Source organism: Prionailurus viverrinus, chromosome B4 (assembly GCF_022837055.1).
Source record: "Prionailurus viverrinus isolate Anna chromosome B4, UM_Priviv_1.0, whole genome shotgun sequence".
In the NCBI taxonomy this organism is placed as follows: Eukaryota; Metazoa; Chordata; class Mammalia; order Carnivora; family Felidae; genus Prionailurus; species Prionailurus viverrinus.
The window spans coordinates 61,965,818-61,980,925 of NC_062567.1; the positions used below are offsets into that span (position 1 = coordinate 61,965,818).

Sequence of the window (15,108 nt, forward strand, 5' to 3'; positions counted from 1 at the left end):
GTTTATTCCTAGGTATCTTACTGTTTTTGGTGCAATTGTAAATAGGATCGATCCCTTGATTTCTTTTTCTGCTGTTTCATTATTGGTGTATAGAAAGCTACAGATTTCTGTATGTTAAGTTTGTAACCTGAGACTTTACAATTCATGTATCAGGGAGTTTTTTTGGTGTAGTCTTTTGGGTTTTTCTCTATAGAGTATCATGTCATCTGCAAATAATTAAAGTTTTACTTCTTCCTTGCCAATTTGTATGCCTTTTACTTCTTCCTTGTTGTCCGGTTGCTGTGGCTAGGACTTCCAGTACTACATTAAGTAACAGTTTGGAGAGGGCACATCCCTGTCCTCTTCCTGACCTAGAGGAAAATCTCTCAGTTTTCCCTGCTGAGGATGATATTAGGTATGGATTTTTCATATATGGCCTTTATTATGTTGAGCTATGTTCCCTTTATACCTACATTGTTGAGGGGTTTTATCATGAATGGGTGTTGTACTTTGTCAAATGCTTTTTTTTTTATTTTTTTTATTTTTTTTTTTAATTTTTTTTTTCCAACTTTTATTTATTTTTGGGACAGAGAGAGACAGAGCATGAACGGGGGAGGGGCAGAGAGAGAGGGAGACACAGAATCTGAAACAGGCTCCAGGCTCTGAGCCATCAGCCCAGAGCCCTATGCGGGGCTCGAACTCACGGACCGCGAGATCGTGACCTGGCTGAAGTCAGACGCTTAACCGACTGCGCCACCCAGGCGCCCCTGTCAAATGCTTTTTATGCCTCTACTGGAAGGATCACGTGGTTCTTATCCTTTCTTTTATTAATGTGGTGTATCATATTGATTTGTGAATATTGAGCCACCCTTGAAGCCCAGAAATAAATCCCACTTATTTGTGGCAAATGATTCTTTTAATGTTCTGTTGGATTCAGTTTGCTAGTATTTTATTGAGAATTTTTGAATCCATGTTCATCAGGGATATTGGCCTGTAGTTCTCTTTTTTAGTAGAGTCTTTGTCTGATTTTGGTATCAGGGTAATGCTGGCCTCATAGAATGAATTTGGAAGTTTTCCTTCCTTTTCTACATTTTGAAATAGTTTGACAAGAATAGGTATTAACTCAGGGCGCCTGGGTGGCTCAGTTGGTTAAACACCCAACTCTTGATTTCAGCTCAGGTCATGATCTCATGGTGGTGAGATCGTGTGGAGTTTGGAGCCTGCTTGAGATTCTCTCTCTCCCTTTCCCTCTCCCCCGCTTCAAAAAAAATTTTTAAAGTAGGTATTAACTCTTCTCTACATGTTTGGTAGAATTTGCCTGTGAATTTGTTGGGAGTGTTTGGATTATTGACTCAATTTATTTGCTTGTTATCAGTCTATTCAAGTTTTCTATTTCTTCCTGTTTCCATTTTGGTAATTTATACCTTTGTAGGAATTTATCCATTTCTTCTAGGTTGTCCAATTTGTGGCATATAGTTGTTTGTTTTTTTCATTTCCTGGTTAACCCATTTATTGTTTAGTAGCATGTTGTTTAGCCTCCATGAATTTGTGATCTTTCCAAATGTTTTCTTGTGATTGACTTCAAGTTTCATAGCATTGTGGCCAGAAAAGGTGATTGGTATGATTTCAGTCTTTTTGTATTTGTTGAGGCCTGTTTTGTGACCTAATATGTAATTTATTCTAGATAATGTCCCACATGCACTTAAAAAGTGCATGTATTATGTTGTTTTAGGATGGAATGTTCTGAATATATCTGTTAAGTATGTCTGGTCCAGTGTGTCATTCAAAGCCGTTATTTCCTTGTTGATTTTCTCTTTAGATGATTTGTCCATTGATGTAAGTGAGGTGTTGAAGTCCCCTACTATTATTGTACTATTAATTACTTCCTTTATGTTTGTTATTAATTGTTTTATATATGTGGGTGCTGTCATTGTGGGTGCTTTATTGTTTACAATCATTATATCTTCTTGTTGGATTGTCCCCGTTACGATTATATAATGCCCTTCTTGGTCTCTTGTTATACTCTTTGTTTTAAAGTCTAGTTTATCCGATATAAGTATTGCTACTCCAGCTTTCTTTTGACATCCATTTGCGTGATAAATGTTTTCTCTGCCCCTCACTTTCAATGTGCAGGTGTCTAGGTCTAAAACAAGTCTCTTCAGGCGCCTGGGTGGCTCAGTTGGTTGAGCGTCCGACTCTTGATTTCAGCTCAGGTCATGATCTCATGGTTGTGGGATTGAGCCCTGCATTGGGCTCTGCACTGAGTGTGGAGTCTGTTTGGAATTCTCTCTGTCCCTTTCTCTCTGCCCCTACCCTGCTTGCTCTCTTTCACAATAAATAAGTAAAAGCTTTTAAAAATAATAATAAAATAAAATGAGTCTCGGGGCACCTGGGTGGCTCAGCTGTTTGAGTGTCCAACTTTAGCTCAGGTCATAATCTCATGGGTTGTGGGTTCAAGCCCCATGTTGGGCTCTGTGCTGACAGCTCAGAGCCTGGAGCCTGCTTTGGTTTCTGTGTCTCCCTCTCTCTCTGCCCCTCTCTTGCTTGCATTATGTCTGTCTCTCTCTCTCTCTCAAAATAATAAATAAACGTTAAAAAAATTGTTTTAATGAGTCTCTTGTAGGCAGCATATAGTTGGATCTTATTTTTTTAAATCCATTCTGAAATCCTATGTGTTTTGATTGGAGCATTTAGTCCATTTATGTTCAGAGTAATTATTGATACGCATTTATTGCCATTCTATTACTTGCTTTGTCGTTGTTTTTGGAGATTTTCTCTGATCCTTTCTTGTCTTTGTTACCTTTGGTCTCTCCTTTGCACTTAAAGAGTTCACTGTAATATTTCTTGCAGGGCTGGTTTAGTGGTCATGAACTCCTTTAGATTTGTTTGGGAAACTCTTTGTCTCTCTTATTCTGAATGACAGCCTTGCTGTGTAGAGTATTCTTGGCTGCTGACTTTCCCATGCAGCACTTTGAATATATCATGCCCCTTCCTTCTGGCTTGCCAAGTTTGTCTTAAGAAATCTCCAGCTAGCTTTATGGATCTTCCTTTATAAGTTTAGGACTTTTTTTGTCTTGCTGCTTTTAAGATTTTTTTCTTTCTCACTATATTTTGCAAATTTAATTATAGTATGTCTTGGTATTGGCCTGCTTTTGTTGATTTTGATGAGAATTCTCTGTGCCTCTTTGATCTGGATGTGTTTCCTCCCCCAGATTAGGCAAGTTTTCTATTATTTCTTAGAATAAATATTCTGCCTCCTTTACTCCCTTCTCTTCTTCTGGGACTCCTATAATATGAATGTTATTACATTTGATGGAGTCACTGATTTCCCTAAGTCTATTCTCATGTTCCATAATTGTTCTTTCCCTCTGTTGTTCAGCTTCATTGTTTTCCATTACTTTGTGTTCTGTATCACGTACTCATTCATCTGCTTCTTCCAGCCTGCTGTTCATTGCATCAAGCCTGTTTTTCCAATCTCATTTATTGCATTCTCATTTCTGATTCTTTTTACTCTTTTATCTTTGTGGCAAGGATCTCCCTGATGTCTTTTTTTGTCGAGCCCAGTGAGTATCCTTATGATTGTTGCTTTCAATTCTCCATCCAGCATGTGACTTATATCTACTCCACTTAGATCTCTGGCCACGGACTTATGTTGCTCTTTCCTTTGGGATGAATTCCAACATTTTGGCATTTGGTCCAAGTCTCTGCCTTCATCTATGTGTTGGAAAAGCCAGTTATGTCTCCTCCTAAAAGTAATGGCCTCATGAAGACGAAGTCATGTAGTGCCGAGGGCCTAGTGCTTCAGCTAGTGTCTCCGGTGTGTGCTGTGTGCACTCTGCTGTCATGAGGTGGCTGCTCTATCCTTAAGGATAGTCATTTGCAGAGGCTCTTCTTGCCTGCCGTGGGTCGTGTTTGGTCCCTGGCCTGCAGGTGGTAAGTTTAGCTAGGTGTGCTCTGGTCTGCTGGTGAAATGAGACCTGACACCAATCCCACCAGAAATGAGGCCCTGTAGAACTCTGCAGTCAGGAGACTTGGTGTGGGGTTTTCTGCTGGGCTTCTGGGGAAGGGGCCCTCCACGTTGGAACTGAGGCAAGCTGGACTTAGAAGGGCAGTCCTTCTAGAACACAAGGGGGTGGGGCTTGCTGCAAGCAAGTTAGGCAGCTAGTGTAGGTTCTGGGCGGCTTCTCTCTGGTGACTCTCTGTTTATGCTGATGGGAGGGGGAGGGAAATGGCCCCAGCCAGCTCCTTTATCCCCAGAGAAGCATCTTGGCGAAAGCTAGCTCCCAGGGAAGTGCTATGGAAAGAGCAAATAATCTCACCCCCTACCCTCACCGTGTGCCCCAGGTATTTTTCCGATAGCTGTTTCCGTGCTGTCTGCCTCTGGGTTGTTTGCCTGCGTTCTCTCCAGAAGCAGGGCTGTGCCCTTCCGGCTCTATCCCAGCCAAGCCTGCTGACCTTTAAAATCCCAGGCTTTAGAGGAATGGTGTGGGTAGGGGCCTGCACTGGTCTTCTGGGGGAGGGGACTGCCAAGCTGGGACTGAGGCAGATTTGACTGACAAGGGCAGTTGCGCCAGAGCAAGAGGGGTGGGGCTTGGTGTAAGCAAGTCAGGCAGCCAGTGTCAGTGTTGTGCTGCTTCCCAAAGGTTGCTCTGTGTTTCCGCGGAGGGTTGGAGGAGGGAGGGAAATGGCGTCTGGCTGTTCCCCTGTTGCCAGAGAGGCACCTCCCTTGAATGCTGCCTCTGGGGGATGCACTCCAAAAAGAACAAATAATCTTCCTATTGCGTCCCAAGCTTCAGATGCTGTTTCCATGCTGTCTGCCCCCGGGTTGTTTGCCTGCCTTTTCTCTAGTAGCTGGGCAGCACCCTCAGGTCTCTATCTTAGCCAAGCCTGCCGACCTTTAAAACTCCAGGCTTTAATAGGGCGCCTGTGTGGCTTGGTCGGTTAAGCGTCGGACTTCGGCTCAGGTCATGATCTCACGGTCCCTGAGTTCGAGCCCCGCGTCGGGCTCTGTGCTGACAGCTCAGAGCCTGGAGCCTGTTTCAGATTCTGTGTCTCCCTCTCTCTCTGCCCCTCCCCTGTTCATGCTCTGTCTTTCCCTGTCTCAAAAAATAAATAAACGTTAAAAAAAATTAAAAAAAAAAAAAAACTCCAGGCTTTAAGCCCCACTCCTTGCAAGAACTTATTAAATTCAGCCCCTCTCATTTTCCAAGCCAATGGTTTTGGGGAAACTTTCTCCTTGTGCGTTCCCCTATATGCTCCTCTCTCTCTCTCTCTCTCTCTCTCTCTCTCTCTTTTTTCTCTCTCCCTCCCTCTCTCTTCAGGACCACAGCTCCCTCCCATCTGCAGCACCTGTGATCCATTTCTCCCCTAAACCACATCTCTGTACTTCCTACCTTCTTTGATATGGCCTCTTTTCTCCCTTTAGTTGTGGAGTTTGTTCTGTTAGTCTTCAGATCAATATCTGGGGTATTTAGAATGATTTGATAGTTATCTAGTTGTGTTCATGGGACCAGATGAGGCTAGGGTCCTTCTCTGCTGCCATGTTCTCCTCTCAAGTCGTAAAGGTTTTTTTAAGGTTGAAAGGTTTTTTTCCTTTCAGCACTTTGAATATATCATGCCACCCCTTTCTGTCCTGCAAAATTTCTGCTAAAAAATTAGCTGATAGCCTTATGGAGTTTCTTTTGTATATTATGTATTTTTCTCTTGATGCTTATGAGATTTTCTTTATCTTTAATTTTTGCCATTTTAATTATCATGTGTCTTGGTGTGGACCTCCTCGGGTTCATCTTCTTTGGGGCTCTCTATGCTTCCTAGACCTGAATGTCTGTTTCTTTCCCCTGGTTAGGGAAATTTTATTTCTTCACATACATTTTCTGCACCTTACTCTCTTCCCTTCAGGGGTTCATATAGTGTTATTGTTAGTCCATTTGATGTCACAGATGTCGCTTAACCTCTCCTCATTTCTGTAATCATCGTTATTTTTCCCCGGCTCTTCGTTATGGCTGCTTTCCACTAGCTGTCTTCGAGATCGCTGATCCAGTCTGCATCCTCTAATCTGCTCTGATTCCCTCTAGTGTATTTTTCATTTAAGTTATTCTTTAGATCTGACTGGTTCTTTTAAATATTTTCTCTTTGTTGATGTTCTCACTGAATTCCTCTACTCTTCTCTCAATTCTGGTGAGCACCTTTATTACCATTACTCTGAACTCTTTATGAAGTAGGTTGCTTATCTCCATTTTTACTTAGCTCTTTTTCTGAGGTATTGTCTTGTTCTTTGATTTGGAACATATTCCTCTGTCTCCTTTTGTCTGACTCTCTGTGTTAGTTTCTGTATAATAGGTAGGTCAGCGACATCTCCTGGTCTTGAAAGTAGTGGGCTTGTCCAGGTGTCCTGTTGTTCCATTAGCATAATCCTCTCTGGTCACCAGAACCAGGTGCTCCAGGGTAACCCCTGTGTGGGGCTGCACCTACCTTCCTGTTGTGTCTGAGTCACAACTGCTGCAGGTATACAGGTGAGCAGGGCTGCCCCTCAGCCTACTTGTCAGCAATGACTGACCAACCATGGTTTTAGTAGTGCACAGGGCTTGTTCGCATGTTGACAGGCTGAGAGGCCTGGCTGTAGCTACTGCAGGCATGCTGTGAGTGAGACTAGCTCCCAATTACCAGGGCAAGAATTGTTCTGGAGAAGCATTAGGTCCCATTGGGTGTGTGGGGCAGTAGTCACTCTAGAAAGGATGTCGTTCCTGACAGAGGCTGCCTGCCAGGTGTGGTGGGGCAGGAGCCCCCGTGGTGGAAGGGTGCCTGTTGGGGTAGGTGGGTAGGTTGAGTGGCGCAGGTCTTTAGGGGAACACTTGGGTGCTAGCGAGATAGATGGACAGTGTCTAAACCCACAGGTGTCTGTTTAGCTAAGCTGAAGGAGGGCAAAAAAAAAAAACGGTGCCTACCAGCACTTCCATTCTCAGAGAAAGTTCCTACAGGGCTCTGCCCCTCCAGCACACATCCTAAAATTAGTCATTAAGTCTTCACATATAGGCACTTTTCAAACTGCTGGGTCTCAGACCAAGTGACATAGCACATTGGCTCTTCAAGAGTGGGGACTCTGTTTCCTATGGCCCTGCTGATTTCCAAACCAGGTGTTATAGAGGCTTGTGTTCCCATGAAGGTCCCCGGGGTTGGGGATGCCCAGTGTGGGGCTTGTTCCCCTTGCTCCTGGATGCTTGCGATATAACCCCTTCTTGTGAATAGCCACACTGGGGGCTTGTTTTCCTGTCATGTTTCTGCCCTTCCTTATCTTCTTGATGCCGCCTTCTTTTGATGATTTCAGCTGTGGGAGATGTGTTCCGAGAGTCTGCAGATTGTTTTCAGAGTGAGTTGCAATGTATGTAGTTGTTCCCTCAGTGTGTCCGTGGGAGGAGGTGAGTTCCGGATCCTCCTCTTCTACCATATTCCCTCCATTCCGTCTAATTGATAATACTAATAGAGATCATGCAGTTAATGCAAAAGTTTGCCACCCTGACTACACATTAGAATCATCTGAGGAATAGACAGAGTGAAGATCTGGCCTCACCCACCGAAATTCTATGTGCCTGGGTTGGGCTCTGGGCATTCCCCAGGTGATCCTGATGAAAACCTCATTTGAGAAACACTGAACATATATTCGGTGCTTGGTCCTTTAAGTGTTCTTCTATATATACATCATCTCACATAAACCTCATAACACCATATGCAGATTTTTAGGTAGGAAACGTTTAGAGAGGTGAAGTAATCTGTCACTGCTCTCAATGTCCTCCTTTCTTCCCCCCCCCCCGCCCCCCCCCCCCCCGCCCTTACCCAGGTTAAACGCCACATTTAATCACTGTAATCACTGCTTTGCATTCACTCAACTCCCTTGCTCTTTCCTAGCTTTGTCTCGCTTGGCAAAACTAGAACCTGATCTATTCAACTCTGTCTTCTCCATGCCAGTGCCCATGCAACTGTCCAAAACAACCAACTACATGGATTGGTCTCACTTTCAATTTATTATTAGGTCATTATTTCACATCTCCTTTCTCCTCCAACTTCCAATGCTGTCTCCCTCATCCTGGGTCCCCACGGATGACCTTTCCTAATTTAGTGAGAAAATCAATCAGCAAGGGACTTCCACAGTCTCCCACAATCACATCAAGGCATCTATCAACACCTAAACCCACACATTCTATCTTCCTGCCCATCCATCCATGTTCCTACCTAACTCTGATCCCTGCACTTGTGCCTGAACCATATCCTATCCCCACCCACCTTCTCAAAGGTATCGCTCCAGCCATTTTCCCTTTTTCATACAAGATTGTCTTTTCTGTTTTCATTGGGTCTTTCTATAAGCAAACACACCTGCTGCAAATTCTTCCCAACTTAAATGAACCCCTTCACTCCACTTCCCCTGTCATCTACCACCCCATTTTCCCTTTCTTTTGGAGCAGTATTTGAAAGACTTTTCTATACTTGCTATCTCTAATTCCTCTGTCCACATTCTTTCCCAAATGTACTTCAATTAGGGTTTTGCCCCACCCACCATTTAACTAAAACTGCTCTTATCAAGGTTACCAAATGATTTCCATGTTGCTAAATCCAACGGTCGATTCTCAATTTTTAACTTATTAATACAGTAGCATTTGACATGCTTCATCATGCTCCCCTCGATTCGCTTTTTTCACTTGTTTTCTGGACTCCCAACTTTTGGTTTTCTTCTATTCCTTTAGATACTCTTTCTTGAGCTCCTTTGCTGGTTTCTACATTTCTCCTAGACTTCTTAGGGGGATCCTAAGGCTAAGTATGTCCTGGGTTCTCTTCTTTATCCACACTCATTCCAATGGTGATCACATATAATTTCTTGCTGTCAACTCCCAATTTTATATCTCCAGCTCTTACTGTTCTTCTGCACACCAAAAACATTTTTCTAACCATCTAATTGTCATCTCCACTTGGATGTCTAGTACATCTCAAATTTAACCCATCTAAAAGTGAACTCCTGATGTTTTCCCCCATAAAACTCATTCTATCCATAATCATCTTTATGTCAGTTAATAGCAACTGTGGTTTTCAAGTTGCTCAAGCCAAAACTTTTCATCTTTGACTCCTTTCTTTCTCAGTTTACACATCCAGTGCATCAGGAAGTTCTCTTAGGTCATCTTCAAAACATATAATCAGATTCTATTTCACAAATTTCACTGCTACCATTCTGGCCTGAATCATCATCATCTCTGGCCTACATTATTGCAATAGCTTTCTAACTAGTCTCAAGACTTCCGTTCCACCCCCTCAGCCCACCCCTCCATTGTCAAATATTCAGCCAGGGGAGTCAGTTAAAGCACAAGTCAGATCATGTTGCTTTTCCAGCCCAGTCCCTGCAGCAACTCCCCATTTCACTCAGAATAAAAGCCTAGGGCTTTGTGTGGCCTACCAGGCCTTGTATGTCTTCCCTACCACCACCCTGAACCATACATGTCCTTACTTTGCCTTAAAGAAGCCAAGTACACTTCAGCCTTATATCACATATACTGGCTGTGCCCTCTTCCTGTGATACTCCTTCCACAGATACCTGCATGAGTAACACCCTCACCACTTTGAAGTCTTTGTTCAAATCTCACCACCTCAATTTCTTTTAACCACGGTATTTTAGATTACAACTGCCTTCACTACCAATGTAACTCCCATTCCTTCTTAATTTGATCTATTTTTCCCATAACATCTATTTTCCCATAACTTATAGCAAAATAATTATCTATTTTTATGGTTTTTTTTTCATTGTCTGCCTGTGCCTACTAGAAAATAAGTTCCCAGCTTCCTCTTTTTCCATAATTTTATCTTCTAGTTCACCTGTTCTCTCCTCTGCCTCTTCAGTCTGAGCCGTGGTGGTTTCCATTTTATTTTGCAGCTCATTTAAAGCGTTTTTCAGCTCCTCCTGACTGTTCCTTAGTCCCTTGATGTCTGTAGCAAGAGATTCTCTGCTGTCCTCTATACTGTTTTCAAGCCCAGTGATTAATTTTATGACTATTATTCTAAATTCACTTTCTGTTATATTGTTTAAATCCTTTTTGATCAGTTTGTTAGCTGTTGTTATTTCCTGGAGATTCTTCTGAGGGGAATTCTTCCATTTCGTCATTTTGGATAGTCCCTGGAGTGGTGCGGAACTGCGGGACACTTCCCCTGTGCTGCCTTGAATAACTTGCGTTGGTGAGAAAATAAGTTCCAAATAAGTTCCACTTATCTTTTGTGATTACTGATGTCCCAAATCCACAATACAGTGACTGGCACATTTTAAGAACTTAATAAATACTTATTCAGTGCACAAGCTAGGTTATGTAAAAGGAAAAAAAATGAATAGAACCTTTCTTCTGAAGTATCAAATTGTAGGGCATATAGAGCTTTGGAATAGAGGCTGAGGGGAAAAGAAATCAACATTTTATATAGCTAAACTGTTTTAATAACAAAACCAGATTTCTGATTAGTTAATACATAATCAAGGACTTCAAAATATAATGATGAAAATCTTAATCTTCGCCTAATGGATGGATTTTTGCTTTCAAAACTCAGTCTCACCATCACCACCATCACCACCATCACCATAGCACCTGGACTGAGGAAATTAGAGGCAGCTGGTCCCTGTTCCAAAAGGAGCCAGAGGCGCTGAAAGACACATGTCCTAAGGAAGTGGGGCTGGCAGGGTGGATCTGGCCCAGGGTTTGGATGAGTGCCTAGTCTGCAGTTACTTCATAGAGGAAGTGATTCATGGGTTGTTTTGGTCCTGCATTTAAGTAAAAACAAAGCCAGCTTGCTTTGTCTTAGTAAAAGAAACTCTCTGCTTTCATACAGTGAGAATGGACCTTATAATTCATGATGGCATTTTCACAAGAAACAATATTTTAAATCACTTAAATATGTTGTCATATACTGTGAAATATACTGTGAAAAAATTAAGAATGTTGTTTCTGTAGAGAATCATGTCCAACGGTGGAAGAAACATGCCTTATCCTAAAGATCATCTTGTAGTTTTTCAGTATCTTTTCCATCAAGATGCATTTATGTATGTTTGTGTGTATGCTTGAGGAGTAGAGAGCAAGCAGGCATGGAATATAAAGAGAATGAAGCAAAGGACCCAGGCTTAGTTATAAATATAGAAGAAGGAACCCTCAATAGAGAAAAATTATTTTCTAAAGTAGTCATGATGCTTTTCTTTTTTTTTTTAATTTTTATTATTTTTGAGACAGAGAGAGAGCATGAACGGGGGAGGGTCAGAGAGAGGGAGACACAGAATCCGAAACAGGCTCCAGGCTCTGAGCCGTCAGCACAGAGTCGACGCGGGGCTCGAACTCGAAATCATGACCTGAGCCGAAGTCGGCCGCTTAACCGACTGAGCCACCCAGGCGCCGCAATGATGCTTTTCTTTTTTTTTTTTTTTTAATTTTTTTTTTCAACGTTTATTTATTTTTTTTGGGACAGAGAGAGACAGAGCATGAACGGGGGAGGGGCAGAGAGAGAGAGGGAGACACAGACTAATGATGCTTTTCTAAACATACCTTTTTTGTTGAGTTTTGGCTTTTGAACCATCTTAATGTTTTACACACACACACACAATAAAATTGTGAAACAAAATCTAAAGTAAAATACAAATGCAAATGAGTGAACCTATCTGTATAGCAAATAATAGCACACGAATAATAGCCAAACTGAAGCTAAAAATTAGAAGAACTAATTAACACACACTTTTAAATACAGAATATTAACTATGTATTCTTAAACTAAAAATGATAGACTTACAAACAAATATTGAATTCCAGGTCATTGGTGTGTTTCTCCCAGTGGCATGGCTTAACGTCTCTAACATTACTTCTGCTGAATTTTAGAACTGAGCAAATAAGTGATGTGTTGAGGATAATGGAAACCAAATTTCTCACTGTCAGAGAAAGCAGTTACAATATGGAGAGGGAGAACATGCTAATAAATCCTGTTTTTGGACTAGAATTGCAGGAATCGGCACGAATATACGTTTATAAATTTAGCTATCTAGGTGGGTATAGATGTTTATAACAGAAACAGATATAGTTGTAGATATATAGATATAGATATAGATATAGGTATAGACACATCGATGTGTGTGTTCATATATTTCCTACCTGTCTGCTGTGAGGATCTAGAAGCAATAACACCCCAGTAATATCCCAGCATATCTATGTTGGTTTCTAAATACCATTCTCCTTTAAAAGAAACCAGAACTCCTTGGAAAACTAGCTGATTCCAGGGCTAGGGTAGAGAACATTCAAAGTAAGTTTAGAATATCATAGTATGCTAGAAAATGGGAAAGTGCCCAAAGAATGATAACGACATGTCCAAAGAACCAGGAGTCAACTTGAAGAAGCTCCCACTGGCAAAGTCTGGGACAGTTGAACATGAAAATAAAAATGGTGGTTGTTATATGTCAATTATATCTCATTAACCCTGGGGGTCAGGGAGAATGATGGTAATGGATTAAAATCCATTAAATAAAATAGGAACACATGAATTCAAACTGGTACGAATGAATGAATGAATGAATGAAGAAAAAGGAAAATTTCTTCCTATAATAGAATGCAAACAAATGTAGAAGTAATGATGAAGTTAAAAAAAATAGCATTTCACAAAGCATAGCAATAAATGGGCACTGTAACTAATGGATAAAAAATTCTTGAGGACAAGTATATCTATACAGTCTTGAAGTTGCACCTACACAATTCTTATTAATTACAAAAAGAAAAAAATAACCTTACAATGGAAAAACATGGGGACAGCACCCTAACCAAGTGAATATCACCAGTAGAGACAAATTAGTGTCATGGGCCTATTGATCCAAAGCACTCAGAAAGGCATAATGTCATTTCTGTGGTATTCCTACCAAAAGGGCAGAACCTAATCTAATCACAAGGAAATATCAGACAAACACAAATTGAAGAATAGTCTACAAAATGCTTGGCCTATATTCTTCAAAAATGGTAAGGTCATAAAATACAATGACAGACTGAGGAACTTTTCCAGAATAAAAGACTACAGAAGACAACTAAATGCAATGTGTATGTAATCCTTGATTGGACCCAAGCCAGAATATTTTTTCCTACTATAAAGGACATTATTGAGACAATTGGTGAGAAATTAACATTTCCAGATTCGATAACAATATTGCATGTGTTAATTTTTCTGTTTCAGTAATTGCAATGTGATTACATAAGAGAATATCCTTGTTCTAGAAAATACACACTCAAGTATTGGAGAGTAAAGAAGCAACATGTCTGCAACATACCAAAAAATGATTCAGCAATGAAAGAGTGAGAGAGAGATTAAGCCAATGAAATAAAAATGTTACTAGAGAATCAGGATTAAGAATAAACTAGAATTCTTGTAATTTGATTCTAACTTTTCTGTAAATCTACATGTATTTCAAAAATTTTTTTCCAACAAAAATTTTTTAATGTTTTTATGGAGTTTAACCTAGTTCTTTATTTTCCTGCGTTGTGATTCTATAATTGCAAACTTCCTTTTATCTCTCTTCATACAAATTAAAATTTTTCATAAAGATATAAAAAGAAAAACAACTTCAAATTGTCCTAGGAAAAATAATAGTCTCAGAAAATAGTTTATCTTGAGTCATTCATTCATTCAACATTCAAATATTAATTGAGTGCTTTCTATATGCTAGTTGCTTATTGTATCAATGTTTAAGTCTAAGGGCAGGCACCTGGGTGGCTCAGTCGGTTAAGCATCCAGCATGATCTCACGATTCTGTGGGTTCGAGCCCTGTGTCATGCTCCACACTGACAGTGCAGAGCCTGCTTAGAATTCTCTCTCACACTCTCTCTCTCTGGCCCTCCCCAGCTTGTGCATGTGCACTTGTGCTCTCTTGCTGTCTCTCTTTCTCTCGAAATAAACTTTAAAAAAAATTTTAAGGTCTAGGATTACTCTGAATATATTGACAGTAGGTTTCTTTTTAAATTTCTCTGAGCATACAGCTAACTATCCCCATATTTTGTCATTCCTCTAATCAGAGGATATGTTCTTTGTAAGCAAAATGATTTTTGAAAATATATAAGCAAGCCATACTTTCGCAAAATGTTATATGTCAACATTCACAAGGAACAGTTTTGACCTCACAGATGTCAGCTGTCATTCAACCTAAGGTAATATTTCCTTTTTTTTTAAAACGTTTATTTATTTTTGAGAGAGAAAGAGTGAGTCCCAAGCAGACTTCACATGGTCAGCATGGAGCTCGACGCATGGCTCGCACCAACTGACCTGAGCCAAAATCAAGAGCTGGTCGTTTAACCGACTGAGCCACCCTGGCGCCCCTACTGTTGTGTTTTTAAAACGAAACAAAAACAAGAGAAACATCCTATTTTAACTAGAGTAGAGATATGTACCAACCAATATCTGGAATGTTATAAAATTACACATTATTTCAGGGGTGCCTGGGTGGCGCAGTCGGTTAAGCGTCCGACTTCAGCCAGGTCACGATCTCGCGGTCCGTGAGTTCGAGCCCCGCGTCAGGCTCTGGGTTGATGGCTCAGAGCCTGGAGCCTGTTTCCGATTCTGTGTCTCCCTCTCTCTCTGCCCCTCCCCCGTTCATGCTCTGTCTCTCTCTGTCCCAAAAATAAATAAACGTTGAAAAAAAAATTAAAAAAAAAAAAAAAAAATTACACATTATTTCAAATAAAAGGAACTGGGATTGATTACTAAAAGCATTGCTTTGATTATATATTAATGATTGGTTTATTTAAGGGATCCAAGAAACAGTAATAGGTTTTGGGGAGGAAAAATTGTGTGAGAGTAAAAAAGACAACAAGCTGAGTAAATCCGTGATTAACTTCCTGCATGCGTTTGGTGAGACCAAAGCTCTGCATAAGGGACGTTTATGTATTTCGTTTACTCTTAAAATACCAAATTCCAGAGGATCTGCATTTCTATTGTTTTCAAGTGACCTTAGAAAAAGTGCAGTAGGACAAGTTGTACATTTCAGCATTCAGAAACCAAAGCAAAGAAAACCATGAAACCAGTATGAGATGAGACTACAAAGCCCAGGCTTCAAGCAGCCTAAGTAAAGATCAATGTAAGGTTTAAAAATAAAACCAT

At 40.7% G+C, this 15,108-nt stretch overlaps 1 protein-coding gene across 1 annotated transcript in view; it reads left to right on the top strand.

The window, feature by feature from the left end:
* The window catches only part of FGD4 (FYVE, RhoGEF and PH domain containing 4), a 241,470-nt gene extending 228,136 nt beyond the window's left edge, over positions 1–13,334 (top strand). Inside the window, exon 18 of the mRNA XM_047866422.1 lies at positions 13,192–13,334. Within this exon, the coding sequence (XP_047722378.1) occupies positions 13,192–13,205 (14 nt within the window). The 3' untranslated portion in view covers positions 13,206–13,334. The remainder of the gene's footprint in view (positions 1–13,191) is intronic.
* Positions 13,335–15,108: the final 1,774 nt, after the last annotated feature.